The sequence below is a fragment of the Molossus molossus genome, unplaced genomic scaffold (assembly GCF_014108415.1).
Source record: "Molossus molossus isolate mMolMol1 unplaced genomic scaffold, mMolMol1.p scaffold_m16_p_21, whole genome shotgun sequence".
Taxonomy (NCBI): Eukaryota; Metazoa; Chordata; class Mammalia; order Chiroptera; family Molossidae; genus Molossus; species Molossus molossus.
The window spans coordinates 17,110,671-17,126,598 of record NW_023425357.1 but is presented as its reverse complement, the minus strand read 5'-3'; the positions used below and the strand labels follow the sequence as shown (position 1 = coordinate 17,126,598).

Genomic DNA, 15,928 nt, shown 5'->3' with positions numbered 1-15,928 from the left:
CTATTGGAAAAATGGCACTGATAGATTTGTTCAGTGTAGGGTTGCCACAAACCTTCAGTTTGTAAAAAGTGAATTGTATGCAAAGGATAGCAAAACGAAGTGCAATAAAACAAGGAACACCTGTACAGGAAATTTTACTTGAAAAAGCCTCAGTTGCGCCCAGCTGGTGTGGCTTAGTGGGAGGTCCCGGTTCAATTCCTGGTCAGGGCACATGCCCAGGTTGCGGGCTTGATCCCCAGTGTGGGGGCGTGCAGGAGGCAACTAGTTCATGTTTCTCTCTCTCATCAACGTTTCTATCTCTCTCTTCCTCTCTCTCTAAAAAGTCAATGAATATATATAAAGAACAGCGGGTGACTGGAGAAAGGAGTGAGGAAGCCATGTGCAGGCATCTGGGCACATTGTTAAAGCAACAATGACTGTAAACTTCTCAGGGGTAAATGGAGGCTGGTGGGGGTGGTTCTAAACTGGGTGTGCTGCATTTTGTTTTAAAAGTAAACTCCTCTTAAAACCTAATCATGGATTCATTGTTGATACAGATTAAGTAAAATACTTACATCAGCGTGCTTTAGGCTTCAGGTAAGAGGCAAGGGGAGGTCCCCTTCCTATCTGAGTGGCATAATCCATAAGGAAACATATCTCATGTAACAAGAAGTCTAAATGCCAGCAAGGCCCCAGATTCTCTTCTCAGTCATTTTCTGCATGTCGGCCTGTCCCTGCACTAGATCCCCTCATAGTTTCCAGGGGCACACCCAGGATGATATTATTCAGTGGAAGAGACTTTCTTCTTGATATCTTTTCTTTCTTTTTTAATCCTCACCCGAGGATATTTTTCTATTGATTTTTAGATAGGGTGGGAGGAAGGGGTGGGGGAGAGAGAGAGAGGGGAAACATCTATGTGAGAGAGATGCATTGATTGGTTGCCTCCTGCACAAGCCCTACCTGGGCTGGGGATAGAACCTGCAACTCAGGTATGTGTCCTGATCAGAATCAACCTGAGACCCTTTAGTCCTAGGGCCACCGCTCTAATTGCTGAGCCAAAGGGCTAGGGTGGTATCTTTTCTTTAGGTCAAAGAAACTATTTACATAAATCTTCCAGTGATATTTTCCTCCCATTTGCTTGGACAAATTGTTTTACATGCCTTTAAAAAAAAAATTTATTGATTGATTTTTGAGAGAGATAGGGAGGGAGAGAGAGAAAGAGAAAGGGAAACATCGATTTGTTGTTCCACTTATTTATGCATTCAGTGGTTGATTCTTGTATGTGCCCTGACCATTAAACCTGCAACCTTGGTGTTTGGGGACTATGCTCTAACCATCTGAGCTACCCAGCCAGGGCTACATGCTCATTTCTAAAACAAGGGAACTGGGGTCAAAATGACTGGCTTAGATAAGACATGAACCCCCATTCCCTAACCTTCCCCCACCACAGCCCCCACACAGGGGACACCACTCCAGAGGTGTATGGTGGCACTGAGGAAGGCAGGCACCTGTATAATCTCAGGACTCTGAGGCAAGGGGAAGGGGCAGTGGCTGTTGGACAGGCAGCCAACAGTAAGTACAAAAGCGCTTAACTCAGGGCCTGGCACATAGGTGCCCACGAATGTTTGTTGGCTGTGACTCAGATGTGCACCCTTCGCACTGACCTTTGAAATATTGCCTGAGAAGAATGAGGCCCTTCCTGTTTTCCTAGCTTGGCAGTGCCCCTTGTGACCTTACTGAGTAGCCACTATAATGTCTTTGCTCTTGGTCACTGGCCTTAATTTATGTGAGGGTTCCAAAGTCATTGTGTAAAGTCAGCCGATCCTCTGATCCCAAACTCAGTTTTGTGGAGTTTTTTTTTTTTTGCTTTTTTTTTTTTAAAGAACTAAAGCTATGTGATGTATCATGTTTAATCACTTTTCAAATCATCTAAATAACTTTGTTTAAATTTTTTTTTTTAAGGATCTTAGTGAATTTGGGATAGCACCTAAAGCGATTGTTACCACAGATGATTTTGCTTCCAAAACCAAAGATAGAATACGAGAAAAGGCCAGGCAGTTGGCAGCTGCTACTGCCCCTATTCCTGGAGCCACTCTGCTTGATGACCTCATAACATCAGCCACGTGAGAAGACTCTAATTTTGACTTTTCTGATCTTGAAATCACTGCTTTGCACATGTGTGACGATCTTACTTAGGGAAGTAACTAACCAAGTACTTACTTGGTTGCAAGTAGGACAAGCTTTCTTAGCCTAACTTGAGTGCAAAGGGGTTTTTCCCAAAAAACTGGTATTACATGGAGTGCTCTAGAGCTCCAGCCTCATTCTGCTCTCTCGTTCTGCATACCTCCTTGTTCTCTCCTGAGCTTGTGGCCCCATGTGGCAGCCTCAGCCCTTCAGGGTTTCCCGGGCTGCGTGCTTGACAAGGACCATCGAGAGTCCCTATGTGCCCATTCCGGGCCCAGGAGAAAAGACATCTGATTGACTTCCCCAGGCAAGACATGCACCCCAAGTTGAGTCATCAAGTACATGTCCAGAATGGCAGAGCCATGCAGTTCTAACATGAATGGGGGGCAGGGGGCTCAGGTACAACCCGTATATGAGCTGGACAGGAACTCAAAGGCTGCTTACTTCCTACTGTTCTCTGGTGTTGTAAAAAGAAGTTCATTTTCAATGCCTTGCTATCCTAGATTATCTGTTGGTTTTGAATTGCTAAGAAAAATGGGTTGGAAGGAAGGACAAGGAATTGGTCCTCGAGTAAAGAGAAGACCGCGCCGACAAAAACCTGGTATGTATATTGATTGTCATCAGCCCTAATCCTAATACTTTTTTATGGCTACCTGTTTCTAGCAGTAACATTGCTGAGTGGTATGCACGTATTTTAAGGTGTCTTGTGTGTAACGTGAAATCGCTTTTGGGAAGAATTGTATTAGTTAATATTCCCATTAGGGGCATATGAAACTGTTTCTAGTTCTGCCAGAAGTATGTTACAATTTAACATGATTATTTTCTCTTTCTTGCCTGGGGTCTCCCCCACCTAGTCTGTGAACTCTTGGAAGCAGCAATAATTATTTTTGGTTCTCCCTGGTGCTGGAGCAGTAGTGGTTACTCGTTTAGCACAGTGTTGCCAGAGTGTGGGTTTGGCAGGGGCTGGCGGAAAACATTCCTGAGAGATCAGTCTTGGACCCTAAAGCTAGCACCTTTTACAAGTGCGGCCATGTACCTCTGAAGAGTGTCAGCAACTCGGGTTTCTGTATTTTCAGTTGCTCAGTTTCTGTATTTTCAGTTGCTCATGACTGATGCATTTGAAATCTCTTTTCTAGATCCTGGAGTAAAAATCTATGGCTGTGCATTACCTCCTGGAGGCTCTGAAGGATCTGAGGTATTGTATGGGATGGTTGACCTTCAGTGTGGTACAGTAGCATTTGTTACTTTATAGATGTAAAATTTTCTGATCGGAAACAATTTTTTTTACTATTTAACTTGTCTGTCTTTATTTAAGTGAATTTATTAAAATGACATGGTTAATAAAATTATACAGCTCTCAGGTGTACAGTTCTACAATACATCATTTGTAAACAATCGAAACAATTTTTTAAATCAATCACATCCCATTATAGTGAAATACCCGTACCCTAAAACTATTCTCATAATGGCAAATGCTGTATTCAGCACCATAGATATTTCAGGTCTGTTTAGATTCTTAAAATGGAGTTGTTTGTGTTGGTTTCATTTGTTCAGGGACTTGATTTAGTGATTTGTAATAGTGGCAATGATAGTTTGGTCATTGTTCTGTTTGGAATTAATCACTGCATTTGAAAATAGTATTTTATAGGCTTCCGTTTTGCAAGGCAGTGACTCACTTTCATTTCATTTTTTAAATAGGACGAAGATGATGACTACCTGCCAGAAAATGTGACCTTTGCACCCAAAGATGTCATGCCTGTGGATTTCACACCTAAAGATAATGTACATGGACTGGCTTACAAGGGCCTGGATCCCCACCAAGCGTTGTTTGGAACTTCGAGAGAACATCTTAATCTTTTCAGTGGGAGACCTGAGGGGACCAGCAATCTTATTGGAGATATTGGAATGAATAAAGGAAGAAAACTGGGAATTTCAGGCCAGGTACAAGTGTTTCAGTTTTATAAACATGGAACCATTGACAAATGAGAGTACTTTCCTTATTATATTTGCCCCATAGTAGGCACTTATTATTGATTGACAATAGGAAGATTTTGAAGTAGTTATATTTTCCTTTTCTGAAGACATGTGAAGTATACCTATGTGATTTTAGTATTTACTCCTGAGATCCTGTGACCTACGTTGTTGGTGGAGTTTGTGTGTTCCCAGGAGTGAGGACTGCTTTCTCACACCTTGTGGCACCGAGCAGAAAACCACACTTACCCCCTTGGCTTAGTTAATAGTTGAATTTCAGTTTGCCTCTCTGAGTTCAGATCCAAGTCTGACTACCTCTTGGACTATTTCCTGGAGCTGCCAGCCCTAAGTTGGGCGTTTCGGTATGAGTTTCACTTGGGTGACTTGCTTTGTACCTCTGAGGATATGGAGAACTTTTCCTGATTGCCTATTCTTTCCAGTTGATTCAGAGGTTTTTTCCTAAATAATGTTTAGAAAACATCATTATTACCTTTTCTTTCCAAGTTACTTTTAGAAAAATGTCATTATTGATTTTTGGGTTTTTTTTTGGTACATGCCCCTAGCAGGAACCAAACCCAGGACTCTCTGGTCTACAGGCCAACGCTCCAACCACTGAGCCAAACCAACCAGGGCCATTATTGTTTTTTGGTTTTTTTCAATTCTTTTTTTTTCAATCCTCACCCAAGGATATTTTTACATTTGTCTTCAGACAGAGTGGGAGGGAGAGAGAGAGAGAGAGAAACACTGATGTGAGAGAGCCACATTGATTGATTGCCACCTGCATGACCCCAACTGGGGCAAGGTACATGCCCTTAGCTGGAATCGAACCCGGGCCTTTTTGGTGCACAGGCTGATGCTCTAACTGCTGAGCCAAACTGGCTAGGGTTTTTCCAGTTCTTTTAACAAAAAAGGGATACTGTCTAGCCAGTGTGGCTTAGTGGTTGAGTATTGACCCATGCACCAAGAGGTCGCCAGTTTGATTCCCAGTCAAGTCACGCCCAGGCTGTGGGCCCGATCCTCAATGGGGGACATATAGGAGACAGTCAGTCAATGTCCTCTCTCATCGATATTTCTATCTCTCTCTCTCTCCCTCAAATCAATAAAGAAAAAATATTAAAAACAAATAAAAGAGATACTTATTAGAGATCATTTCCCACAAAGATTAGGAATTCTTATAGTAGCTATTAGAGTAGGGTGGTCTTCAGACCCTGGTCACCAGCTCTGTCCTCAGGCCATATTGAACAGTAGATGAGCATCCTTCCTTTCTCCTTTTGGAGGCCCCATTTCTCCTGCACTGTTGCTTGTGTGAGGTCTTCGTTCCTCTGCCCATGCTAGGACCCAGACCCATAGCTGCTGCTGGGCATGGCATTCTCTTCTGGTCACTGTAATCCAAAGGACTTGAGTCTGTGTATTAGTCTGGGTCTCCCATTTGCTTCTGTCTTGGTGATCTTCCATTGCGAATGTGGTCTGTTCAATTACATCCTTAAAGCAGCTTTCTCCTGCAGTGCAGACATGCCCTAGAATCTGTGATTGCTATTCGAAACTTTGTTTTTGAAGGCTTTTGGTGTCGGTGCCCTGGAAGATGAAGATGATGATATCTATGCCACAGAAACTCTGTCCAAGTATGACACCATTTTGAAGGATGAGGAGCCTGGAGATGGACTCTACGGCTGGACAGCGCCCAAGCAATATCAAAGTCAGAAAGGTGATTCCATAGACCTGCAACTCATAGTTGGACCAACATTAGGTTATCAGGAGAAGGGATTGCAAGGTTGATACTGTGTCAACCTTGCAATCCCTTCTGACAACCTCAAGGAGTAGGGAGGTGTTGGTCAAAGATGCAGAGTGAGAAACAAAGTGGGAAGAAGAGAGGCCCAATGCGGGAAATAAGATAGAAGAAGGATTTAGAAAGGGTCAAAACCAAAGCCAGTTATCAAGACAAGGTCAAGGAGGGCAGGAAGAGGAGGTCTGGAATCAGGGAAGGAGCGTGTGTGGGCAGGTAAGAGCTGGCACTGGGTCAGAGGGAAGCACTTCCAGCTCAAGGAGGTAGGCAGGTGGTCAGAGTAGGCCAACTCAAGCAGCAGGTCTGAAGGTCAAGTGTAGTGACTCAGTGGAAGGAGTACTGTGTAGCAAGATGGACCTTGGCAGCCTGTCTTCTACTTGTGTCTCTGGCTCTTATTGGGCAGACAGGTGGACATCTGTCAACACAACTAGAATTTCAAGTCAGAGTCTATAGTGATTCAGACCCTAGGTAATATTTCAATTTTTAATTTATAGGTTGATTTTGAGAGAGAGAGAGTGGAAGGGAGAGGGAAGGAGAGAGAGAAACATCCTGCCTCCTGTACACTGTACTACTGGGGATCGAGCCCGAAACCGGGGCATGTGCCCTGACTGGGAATTGAACCAGTGACCTCTTGATGCATGGGATGATACTCAACTGAGCCACTCAGGGTCAGGGCTGCATATGGAGTCTTGACAGAACCACTATTCGCAAGAAATCCTTGATAATAAAAGAGCCTTTGTCAATGGGGCTGTCTCTGCCACCAGTGCATGGTCCCTGGCTTCTAGTCAGAGGGCGTTGGTCCTTTTGTTTCCTGAAGCAGTGACCTTTATCTCTTGTTAGAATTTTATTTGAAAAAAAGACAAAACTACCTTTTAATTTGTACTAAGATTAGATTACCGGCTGACCTGGTTGTATGTTGCCTTTTGTATCTCATTTGGATGGTTGCTAAGGAAATTGGGAGGTAGTCTCCTTATGGTTCTTCACCTAGTTTTAGAAATGACCCTCTCACAATTATGATTTTTGCTTTTATCCATATTTGTTCTCTTGATGCTTTTACTTGAGATATTTTACTCCACAGAGTATATTTTTTGGTGCCCCTTATCTTAGGACCTCAAGCTCTTTTTCTGTCTTGGAGGGCCATAGCCTTGGGTCCTGGGCAGCCTAATCAGCTGTGGGTGGTGTGGGCTGGACTGCCTGAGTCAATAGAGGTATTTCCTCCTTTACTGCTATCTCTGTGACATCACATGTGACATGTAGTGTTTGTGTTCTTAGAGATAAAAAACTGACGTCTTTTGTCTTATTCTTATCTGTCCTTCTGAAATTAATCAATGACATCATTTTATAGAATCAGAGAAAGATCTTCGATACATTGGCAAAATATTGGATGGATTTTCCTTGGCTTCTAAACCTTTGTCTTCTAAGAAAGTAAGAAAAAAAATTTTTCACTGGTTTAATGCTTAAAATATTTGCTATGTAATCTGTAATCCGAGTTATTATACCAACAACTGGAATGATAAGTAAATTCTGTTTTCAAAAGCACCTGCCTACTTACTAGTGATTGTGGAGGCAAAGGTATTCTGTATTAGAAGTGGTTAGCCACATTGTATTCAAAACAGCTGATTGTTGATCTTTTAAAGTCAAACTTCAAGTGAGTGGTTATTTCCATTAAAAAAGAATTTTATTAGAAACAGGTGGGAGAATGGAATTGCTAACATTCTAGGGACAATGTAACTTAAGGGAAAGTAGAAAACTGTAAAAAAGCTGTAATGACCCACAGCCCAGAGTTCTCCAGCGGTGAGGCATATAAGCACGTGGGCGTGGTTCCCTGGGCTCCTTGCCTGGGCAAGCAGAAGGGAGGGAAGCCAGGCACATGCAGGTCAAGTCTTGGAGAGAAGTCCATGTGCTCTTCCAGATAGTGCTGTTTTTATGAGACTTTATTGCAGGTTAGGCCAGATGGCTCTTTAACACCCCTCAGAGTCACCTGTTCCTAGCTGGACATCGCAAGTTAGTTGTGGGTGCTGATAACTCAGGAGGGGTGCCTGGCCATTTGTCTTGATGGCATCCTTTTTTTAGGTTGTCCCCCACTGTGTAATGAGCTTTTCGTTTTTCATTCAGCACACATTTGTTGAGTACCTCTGTGGCTTGGCCTGTGGTCACGCAGAACATGGGGGGCCAGGAGCAGTACAGCCTGAGAAACTAGATTCAGAATCACAGTGGCTGTGATTGGTTTAGTGGTAATAGTTAATGTGTTGTAATAGTGAGCAGAATATATTTAAAACAGTGTGGGTACTCAGCCACTATTATGAACAGAAATGTGAAATATGTCAAAGGAGAATTCAAGTTTTTTACATTTATGAAAGGGGAGCATAAAGATGGTTGAAAAGCACTCATTTGACTCAGGGGTCAAGAATAAATAGGACAAAGTCCTGACCCCCAAGTAGCTCCTATTCAGTGAGGGTGCCAGACAGACAAATTCACTGGCAGGCAGAGTGCCATAGTGGACAGATAGGCAGCGGGGTCCCGAGGTGCTCCTCGCTGGAGTAGGGCTTTGAGCGTGAGTGATTCAGAAAAGGGCTGTGTTCACCTGGTTTTTCAGACAGGCAAGTTTTCTAAATATGTGGCTAAAAAATCCACCTCTAAAATGCTTTGAATCTGATAGAGGATTTGAAGAAGACGTGTGCGTGCGCACCCCTCTTCTGCCACGCTCCGCCGGATTTTTGTGTCTTGGTAACATGAGAATATTTGCTGGCTGCTGGGGGAGTCTGTTTTTCAAAGAAGGTGTCAGGCTAAGATGAAAAATGTGATTTGCTAACAGTGATAATACCACTCTTTTATGGATTTTCCTCGTGCCAGGTGCTCCCCCCGAGGGAACCACCTGGGAACCTTACAACCACCTGGGAAGCTTGGGAAACTCCGATTTTTGCCGACTTTGTGGGGTGGGACACAGGCCTCATTACCCTTAAAAGCCTCAGGTGAGCAGCTAGGGCTGCGAACTGCCAGAGAGCATTCAGCCTCACGGGCTACCGAGCTCAGGGCTTCGGGGCAGGAAAATCTAGAAAATAGCTCACATAGGACTGTCCATAAATATGTTTGTTGGACCAAGTGCAAGAGAGACCATTTAGTGCAGTAATTAAAATTTATCTAATACTTAAAAAAAATTTTATAAAGAATTTATTTGAGCCCAAACTAATGACATATGCCAGGAAACAAGATCTCAAATGCTTCTCTAACACTTCCTTTTAACTTATCTATTCTGCCATCATTAATACCTGAGTTTCCCAAATACTATATTTTAATTTCAGTTCAGTCAGATTCTTTTTTTTGTTCATCCTCACCTGAGGATATTTTTCCATTTACCTTCAAGTAGGCGGGAGTTGTGGGGGGCAGAGACAGAGAGAGAGAAAGAAACATCGATGTGAGAAAGACACATCAATTGGTTGCCTTCTGCACAACCCTGACCAGGGCCGGGTACTGAACTGCAACCCAGGTATGTGCCCTTGACCGGAATCAAACCCCATGACTCTTTGGTGTGAGGGCCAACGCTCTGACTGCTAAGCCAAACTGGCCAGGGCTAGATGCCACATTTTTTTTTTTTTTTTTTTTGAGAGAGAGGAAGGGAGAGGGAGAACATCGTTGTGAGAGTGAAACATCAATGGGCTGCCTCCTACATGCCCCCTATCAGGGATCAAGTTCATAACCTAGGCATGTGCCTTGACCAGGAGTTGAACCAGCATCCTTTCTGTGCACCGGGTAACGCCCAACCAACTGATCCACACTGGCCAAGGATCAATCAGTTTTTTAATTAAAAATACCTCAGATCAAAAAATAAGGCCGAAGTTCCAATTAGGAACTGAAACATAACCAGAAAAACATCTCTGAATTTATCCTCACCCGAGGACATTTTTTTTCTTTTTTGATATTTTGTTCAGATAGAGTGGGAGGGGGAGAGAGAGAGAGAAACATCGACGTGAAAGGGACACATCGAGTGGTTGCCACCCACACGACCCAACCAGGGCCGGGGACAAACCGCAAACGAGGTACGTGCCCTTAGCGGTAACCAAACCCTGGTCTTTCCGGACTGCAGGCCGATGCTCTAACCGCTGAGCCAAACCGGCCAGGGCAAAACATTTCTGAATTTAAAAGTAACTTATTTTGCCTGGTTGGTGTGACTCGGTTGGGCATCATCTCATGCACCAGGAGGTCACCTGTTCGATTCCCGATCAGGGCACATGCCTGAGTTGCAGGTTTGAAGCTCAGTAGGGGGCTTGCAGGAGGCAGTTGATTGATGTTTCTCTCTTTCTCTCCCTCTCCCTTCCTCTCTCTGAAATAATTAAAATCATATTTTTAAAAAAACTTATTTAAAGTTATTTTTTCTATACCTTGAATCATACTTTTCTAAAAGTTCTGATTTACAGTGAGCCAGTTCTGCATGTGGGCCTGTACGTCATGTCAATGGTTGTCATCATTCTTGTTCTCATCATATGAAACATGCATATTAGCATCTCCGTGTAGAAGTGGTCAGGGGTGTTATTAAAAATGTCTGGTTGTTAGAACAGTGTGGTTCTAGTGACCCTCCAGATACCGAATACGTGTTGCCTGGGCACTTGGACAGTCTATTCCCAGTGCTGCCTACTTACCTGCTGCATGTTAGCCTGGGATAGGCTGAGGTCAATAATGCTCAATGCTCAGAAGTAATGGGTTTTCTCAGTTAAATCAAACATGATCATCTTGCAGCCTGTATTTTCAGAGTTTTGTTCTGTTTTTATTTCTTTTTTAAGATTTATCCACCACCTGAATTGCCAAGAGGCTATCGACCAGTGCATTATTTCAGACCTGTCGTGGCTGCAACCTCAGAAAACTCCCATTTACTTCAGGTGTTATCAGAATCATCTGGAAAGCAAATACATGACCCAGGGACACATAGTAGGCACCAACTGAATGCCTCCAAGCGGGGAGAGTTGCTAGGAGAAACACCTATTCAAGGTATGTGTCATGGAGAGGATTGAAATCATTAAATTTATAATAATCTGAGGGATCAAAATAAAAATGGAGCCTGGCTGGTGTGGCTCAGTGGATTGAGTCTCATCCCATGGACTGAGAGGTCCCGGTTCAATTCCTGGTCTGGGCACGTGCCTGGGTTTTGGGCTCAATCCCCAGTAGGGGGCATGCAGGAGGCAGCCAATCGACTTTTCTCTCTCTCTCTCCCCAAAATAATCAATAAAAAATATTTTAAAAAAGAAAATGGAAAGATGTTTTCCTACTGAGAAATTCCCCATGATTTTGTATGAATAACATTATTTATTGGGAATGACGCACATAAGTGTACATCCTTTAGTTCCTAACACTTGTTTCCCACCATCAGTGTGAATTGTGTCACTGAAATGACAACCCTTGTCTTAAGCTGAGCAGCTCTTAGATTTTACTCATTGTTCAGGACTGTGGCAAGGGCCAGGAAGATGTGCACCTTCACTTTCTAAAGCAGTATAGCCTCAGAACACAGGACTTTTCCCTCAGGCGGAAAGGGTACTGTAGCGCTTTCCCTGAAAGCCTGAAAGGAATGAGTGCCTGTGAAAGTGCGGCAGGAGTGGGGAGTCCTCCACGTTGGAGCAGAAAGACCCACTGAGAGAGAGGAACTTGTGCTTGCTCTTCGAGGGGCCAACAGGTATCTCAGATGATAGACCCAAGCAGAACTCTTGGTTCCCTTTTCTTTCCCCAAACTGGCTTTTCCTCCAGCCTTCCCTTTCTCAGTAAACGGTACCACCAGTGACCCACTGCTCAGATCAGAATGTAGGAATTCTAATTCTTAGCTGTTCTCTTTCTCTTCGTCCCCTGACCCTACCCAGTTATCAGCAAGTCCTCTCATTTCTACCCCTGATAGGCACGGGGTCTGCATTTCCTCTGCTTCCCCCAAGGTCTGAATACCCATCTACTCTCACCTGGACTATTGCAGTAGCCTCCTGATTGGTCTCCTTATTAGCCCGCTGCAGTCCATTCCCCTCAACAGTAGCTAGATGAACCAAATATATCACTATCCCCCTTAAAATGCTCCATTACTTTTTTTTGGCTTATTTTTATTTATTGATTTGAGAGAGAGAGAGAAACATTAGATTTGTTTCACTTATTTATGCATTCATTGCTTGATTCTTTTTTTTGTTGTTGTTAATCCTCACTTGAGGATATTTTTCAATACAGTAGAAAGGAAGGAGAGAAAGACACAGAAACATGGATGTGAGTGAGAGACACATCGACTGGTTGCTTCCTGCACAACCCCGACTGGGGCCAGGGATCAAAACTGCAACCCAGGTGTGTGCCCTTGACCGGAACCGAACCTAAGATTCTTTTGTTTACAGGCCGAACTCTAACCACTGAGCCAAACCAGCCTGGGCTGATTTTTTTTTTTTTTTTCTTAATTGACTTGAGAGACAGAGAGAGAGAAACATAGATTTGTTGTTTCACTTATTTATACATTCTTTGGTTGCTTCTTGTATGTGCCCTGACTAGAGATTGAACACACAACCTTGGCTTATTGGAACGACACTCTAACCAGCTGAGCTACCCGGCCAGGGCCACCAGTACTTCTTAACTAAAGAGAAATCTGGACTCTCCACAAGACTCTATGGATCCAGACCTGTATACCTTTCAAGCCACGTCTTATACTACTTTCCCTTAGCCCACTGTGGTCTAACCTCACGATCTCCTTTTGCCCCGTGAACCAGGCAACCAAGATTCCACCCCAGGGCCTTTATGTTTGCTGTTTTCTCTACCTCTGTTCTTCCCTTGTAGGTTGGCTCCTTCTTTTTACTTTGAAGTTACCTCAAATATTACCTCTCTAGAGGGACCTTCTGGGCCTTCCCTGCCCACCACATAAGCTGGTTATCTCTCCCTCCATCCCCACAGCCAGCCTTCCCACCTGAGTCACCCTCAGTCACATGACCCTCTTTTCCCACAGTCCTCCTCTCACAGCAATCCTCTGGCATTCATTTTGGGTTTCTTTTTTTTTTTTATCCTCACCCGAGGACATTTTCCCATTCTTTGTTCGGATAGAGTGGGAGGGGGAGAGGGGAAGAGAGAAACATCGACGTGAAAGGGACACATCAAGTGGCTGCCACCTGCACGACCCAACCAGGGCAGGGGACATACTTCAACCGTGATACATGCCCTTAGCGGGAACCGAACCCTGGTCTCTCTGGACCGCAGGCCGATGCTCTAACCGCTGAGCCAAACCAGCCAGGGCAATTTTTGGCTTCTTTAATGTCCTTCTCTCTCATTATCGAGAGCAGAATCTTGTCTTCATTGTCCCCCCCGGCCCCAGCCAGGGTCTGGCATGGAGTGTGCTCAGTGAGTGTGTGATGGGTAGCTGTGCTCTGAGCCAGGCTCATGCCGGGCAGGACAGTGGAAAATGGTGGCCACCACGGACTGGTGGTCCAGAGTTCCAGATGTCAGCTTCCTTATTCTGGGACCACTTGCTGGCCTGATGAACGTCTATTCTTACCAGCTGTAAAATAGGAGTCTCATTATGTTATTACTGTTTAGTTTCCAGGGGTAGTATGAATACAGATGAACCACTAAATGTAAAATACTCCAATTACATAAACTTGTGGTATTGAAATACAATAACACTTTGTGGTATTGAAAGTACAGAAAAGTGTTATTGTATTTGTCTTATGATACTTTCCCTCTCTTTTATTGTTTTTATTTAGGTTCAGCTACGTCCGTGTTAGAATTTCTATCCCAAAAAGATAAAGAGAGATTCAAAGAAATGAAGCAAGCCACTGACCTTAAAGCAGCTCAACTCAAGGCCAGGAGCCTGGCCCAGAACGCCTCAAGCAGCAGAACCCAGCCCTCCTCTGCAGACGTCGGGCACCACTCTTGGCACACGGCACTGAGTGGCGGGACAGCCACCACAAAAGCCAGCAACTTCAAACCTTTCGCCAAAGATCCAGAGAAGCAAAAACGATACGAGACGTTTTTAGTAAAGATGAAACAGGGACAGAAAGGTGGGTGCGAGGCCTATGTCTCCCACGTCTCAGCCAGGGCCATTGTTCCTGGTATCCTGACCCCTGTCCCCAATTTAAAGTTGGAGCACCCTTCGTTCTGCTGCAAACAGCGCGAAGATTTCAGGCCCCGGCTTTTAACCTTAGAAAGCGAGTGCATGTAGCTCGTGTTTCTGTATATCTCAGGTCCCAAAGCTAGTGGTTTAATTAGAGTACATGCCGGGTGGTGGCTAATGCTAAGTTACAGACCATTTACTGTTCGCAAATGCTCGGCTTCTGAGAGTGCTGCATTTCATACCGAGAAAACGAGGTCATCTCCTACTTTATCTTAAGGTCCTAACTGTCCAGCTCTAAATCATAGTTTACAATTTGACTTATAGAGAGAGTTGGCTGTTGAATTATTCATTACACAGAGAGAAAAAAATCATTCTGTGATCTATGAAGTAAATATGGCAAGACTGGGGAGAGGGCTGGCTGTCATCTGCAGTAGTCGCTGTGAGAGGTAGCAATTAGAGGGGTTCATTTTTCAAAGCAGATTTTGTGTACTGTGCTTGAGCTCTCCACTAAGAATCCATACCCCTAACATTTATTTGTTAAATTTAAAAAAAGTTATAAAAAAATAAAGTTAAAGAAAGGAGTGTTTTTCTGCCAACATTTAGGAATCGAATTGGGATGAACTTACTGTTGAGCAGTAACAGGTTCTATGCTTCGAAGACTTAATCGAGCATTGGTTCCCAAATGTTTTCCTCTGATATATGGGGTGGAATTCGAAAGAAGCATCATTTTGAGGGAGTAAGCAATATTATCTGCCAAGTACCTCCCCACTATGCTCTTAAAAACCAGGATGAGGATTTGTCTCCGATGAAATCTATGGGGACCCAATGGTGTCACCAGATGTTCTCCGTTAAGCTCATGTTTCTCCTAAGAGTGAAGCAGTTTCTTGTTCTCTGTACTGTAGATGCTCTGGAGCACTGTCTGGATCCCAGTATGACAGAGTGGGAGCGAGGCCGAGAACGGGAGGAGTTTTCTCGGGCAGCCCTGCTGTATGCATCTTCCCATTCGACCTTGTCCTCCAGGTTCACTCATGCCAAAGAGGAAGACGATTCAGATCAAGTGGAAGTTCCTCGAGACCAAGAGGTCTGTCACCATCCTGTCCCTACCTGGTGCATTTTATTTTATTTTATTTATTTATTTTAGAGAGAGATAAAAACATCAATGTGAGAGAGAGACATCAATCAGCTGCCTCTTGCACGCCCCCTACTGGGGATTGAGCCCACAACCTGGGTATGTGCCCTGACCTGGGATTGAACCAGGACCTCTTTTATTATTATTATTATTTTTTTATCCTCATTCGAGGACATTTTTCCATTTTTTGTTCAGATAGGGTGCGAGGGAGGGAGAGAGAGAAACATCGATGTGAAAGGGACACATCAAGTGATTGCCACTCGCATGACCCAACCAGGGCCAGGGACAAACTACAACCGAGGTATATGCCCTTAGTGGGAACCGAACCCAGGTCTCTCTGGACCGCAGGCCGACGCTCTAACCGCTGAGCCAAACCGACCAGGGCAGAACCAGGACCTCTTAGTCTATGGGATGACGCTTAATCCACTGAGCCACTCCAGCCGGGCTCTACCTGGTGCATTTTAAACAATTTTTAAAATGTATTGATTTCAGAGAGAGATGGGGGACAGAGAAACATTGATTTGAGGTTCCACTTATTTATGCATTCATTGGTTGATTCTTGTATGTGCCCTGACCGGCCATTGAACCAAAACCTTGGCATATTGGGACAATGTCCTAACCAACTGAGCTACCCAGCCTGGGCCTACCTGGTGCATTTCAAAATTAAAACACTACATAGCCAAATATTTTAAATCCCTCAGTGAAAGATAAAAATATACATGGCATTGAAGAATTAGAAGTTATGTTTATGCTTTTAGCTTCCAATGTACTTTAGCAAAAGTGTAGCATAAGCAGTTTTATAATTTTGAAAGATTGCTTGAAAACTTCTGAA

At 43.9% G+C, this 15,928-nt stretch overlaps 1 protein-coding gene across 2 annotated transcripts in view; it reads left to right on the top strand.

Annotated features, from left to right (window-relative positions):
- The window catches only part of GPATCH1 (G-patch domain containing 1), a 44,471-nt gene that overhangs the window by 10,855 nt on the left and 17,688 nt on the right, over nt 1–15,928 (top strand). For both annotated transcript variants that reach the window (XM_036274607.1, XM_036274606.1), the window contains exons 4-12: nt 1,942–2,102; nt 2,667–2,764; nt 3,300–3,358; nt 3,862–4,104; nt 5,692–5,839; nt 7,263–7,342; nt 10,696–10,900; nt 13,618–13,914; nt 14,870–15,048. In XM_036274607.1, coding sequence (XP_036130500.1) covers nt 1,942–2,102; nt 2,667–2,764; nt 3,300–3,358; nt 3,862–4,104; nt 5,692–5,839; nt 7,263–7,342; nt 10,696–10,900; nt 13,618–13,914; nt 14,870–15,048 — 1,470 coding nt within the window. The remainder of the gene's footprint in view (nt 1–1,941; nt 2,103–2,666; nt 2,765–3,299; nt 3,359–3,861; nt 4,105–5,691; nt 5,840–7,262; nt 7,343–10,695; nt 10,901–13,617; nt 13,915–14,869; nt 15,049–15,928) is intronic.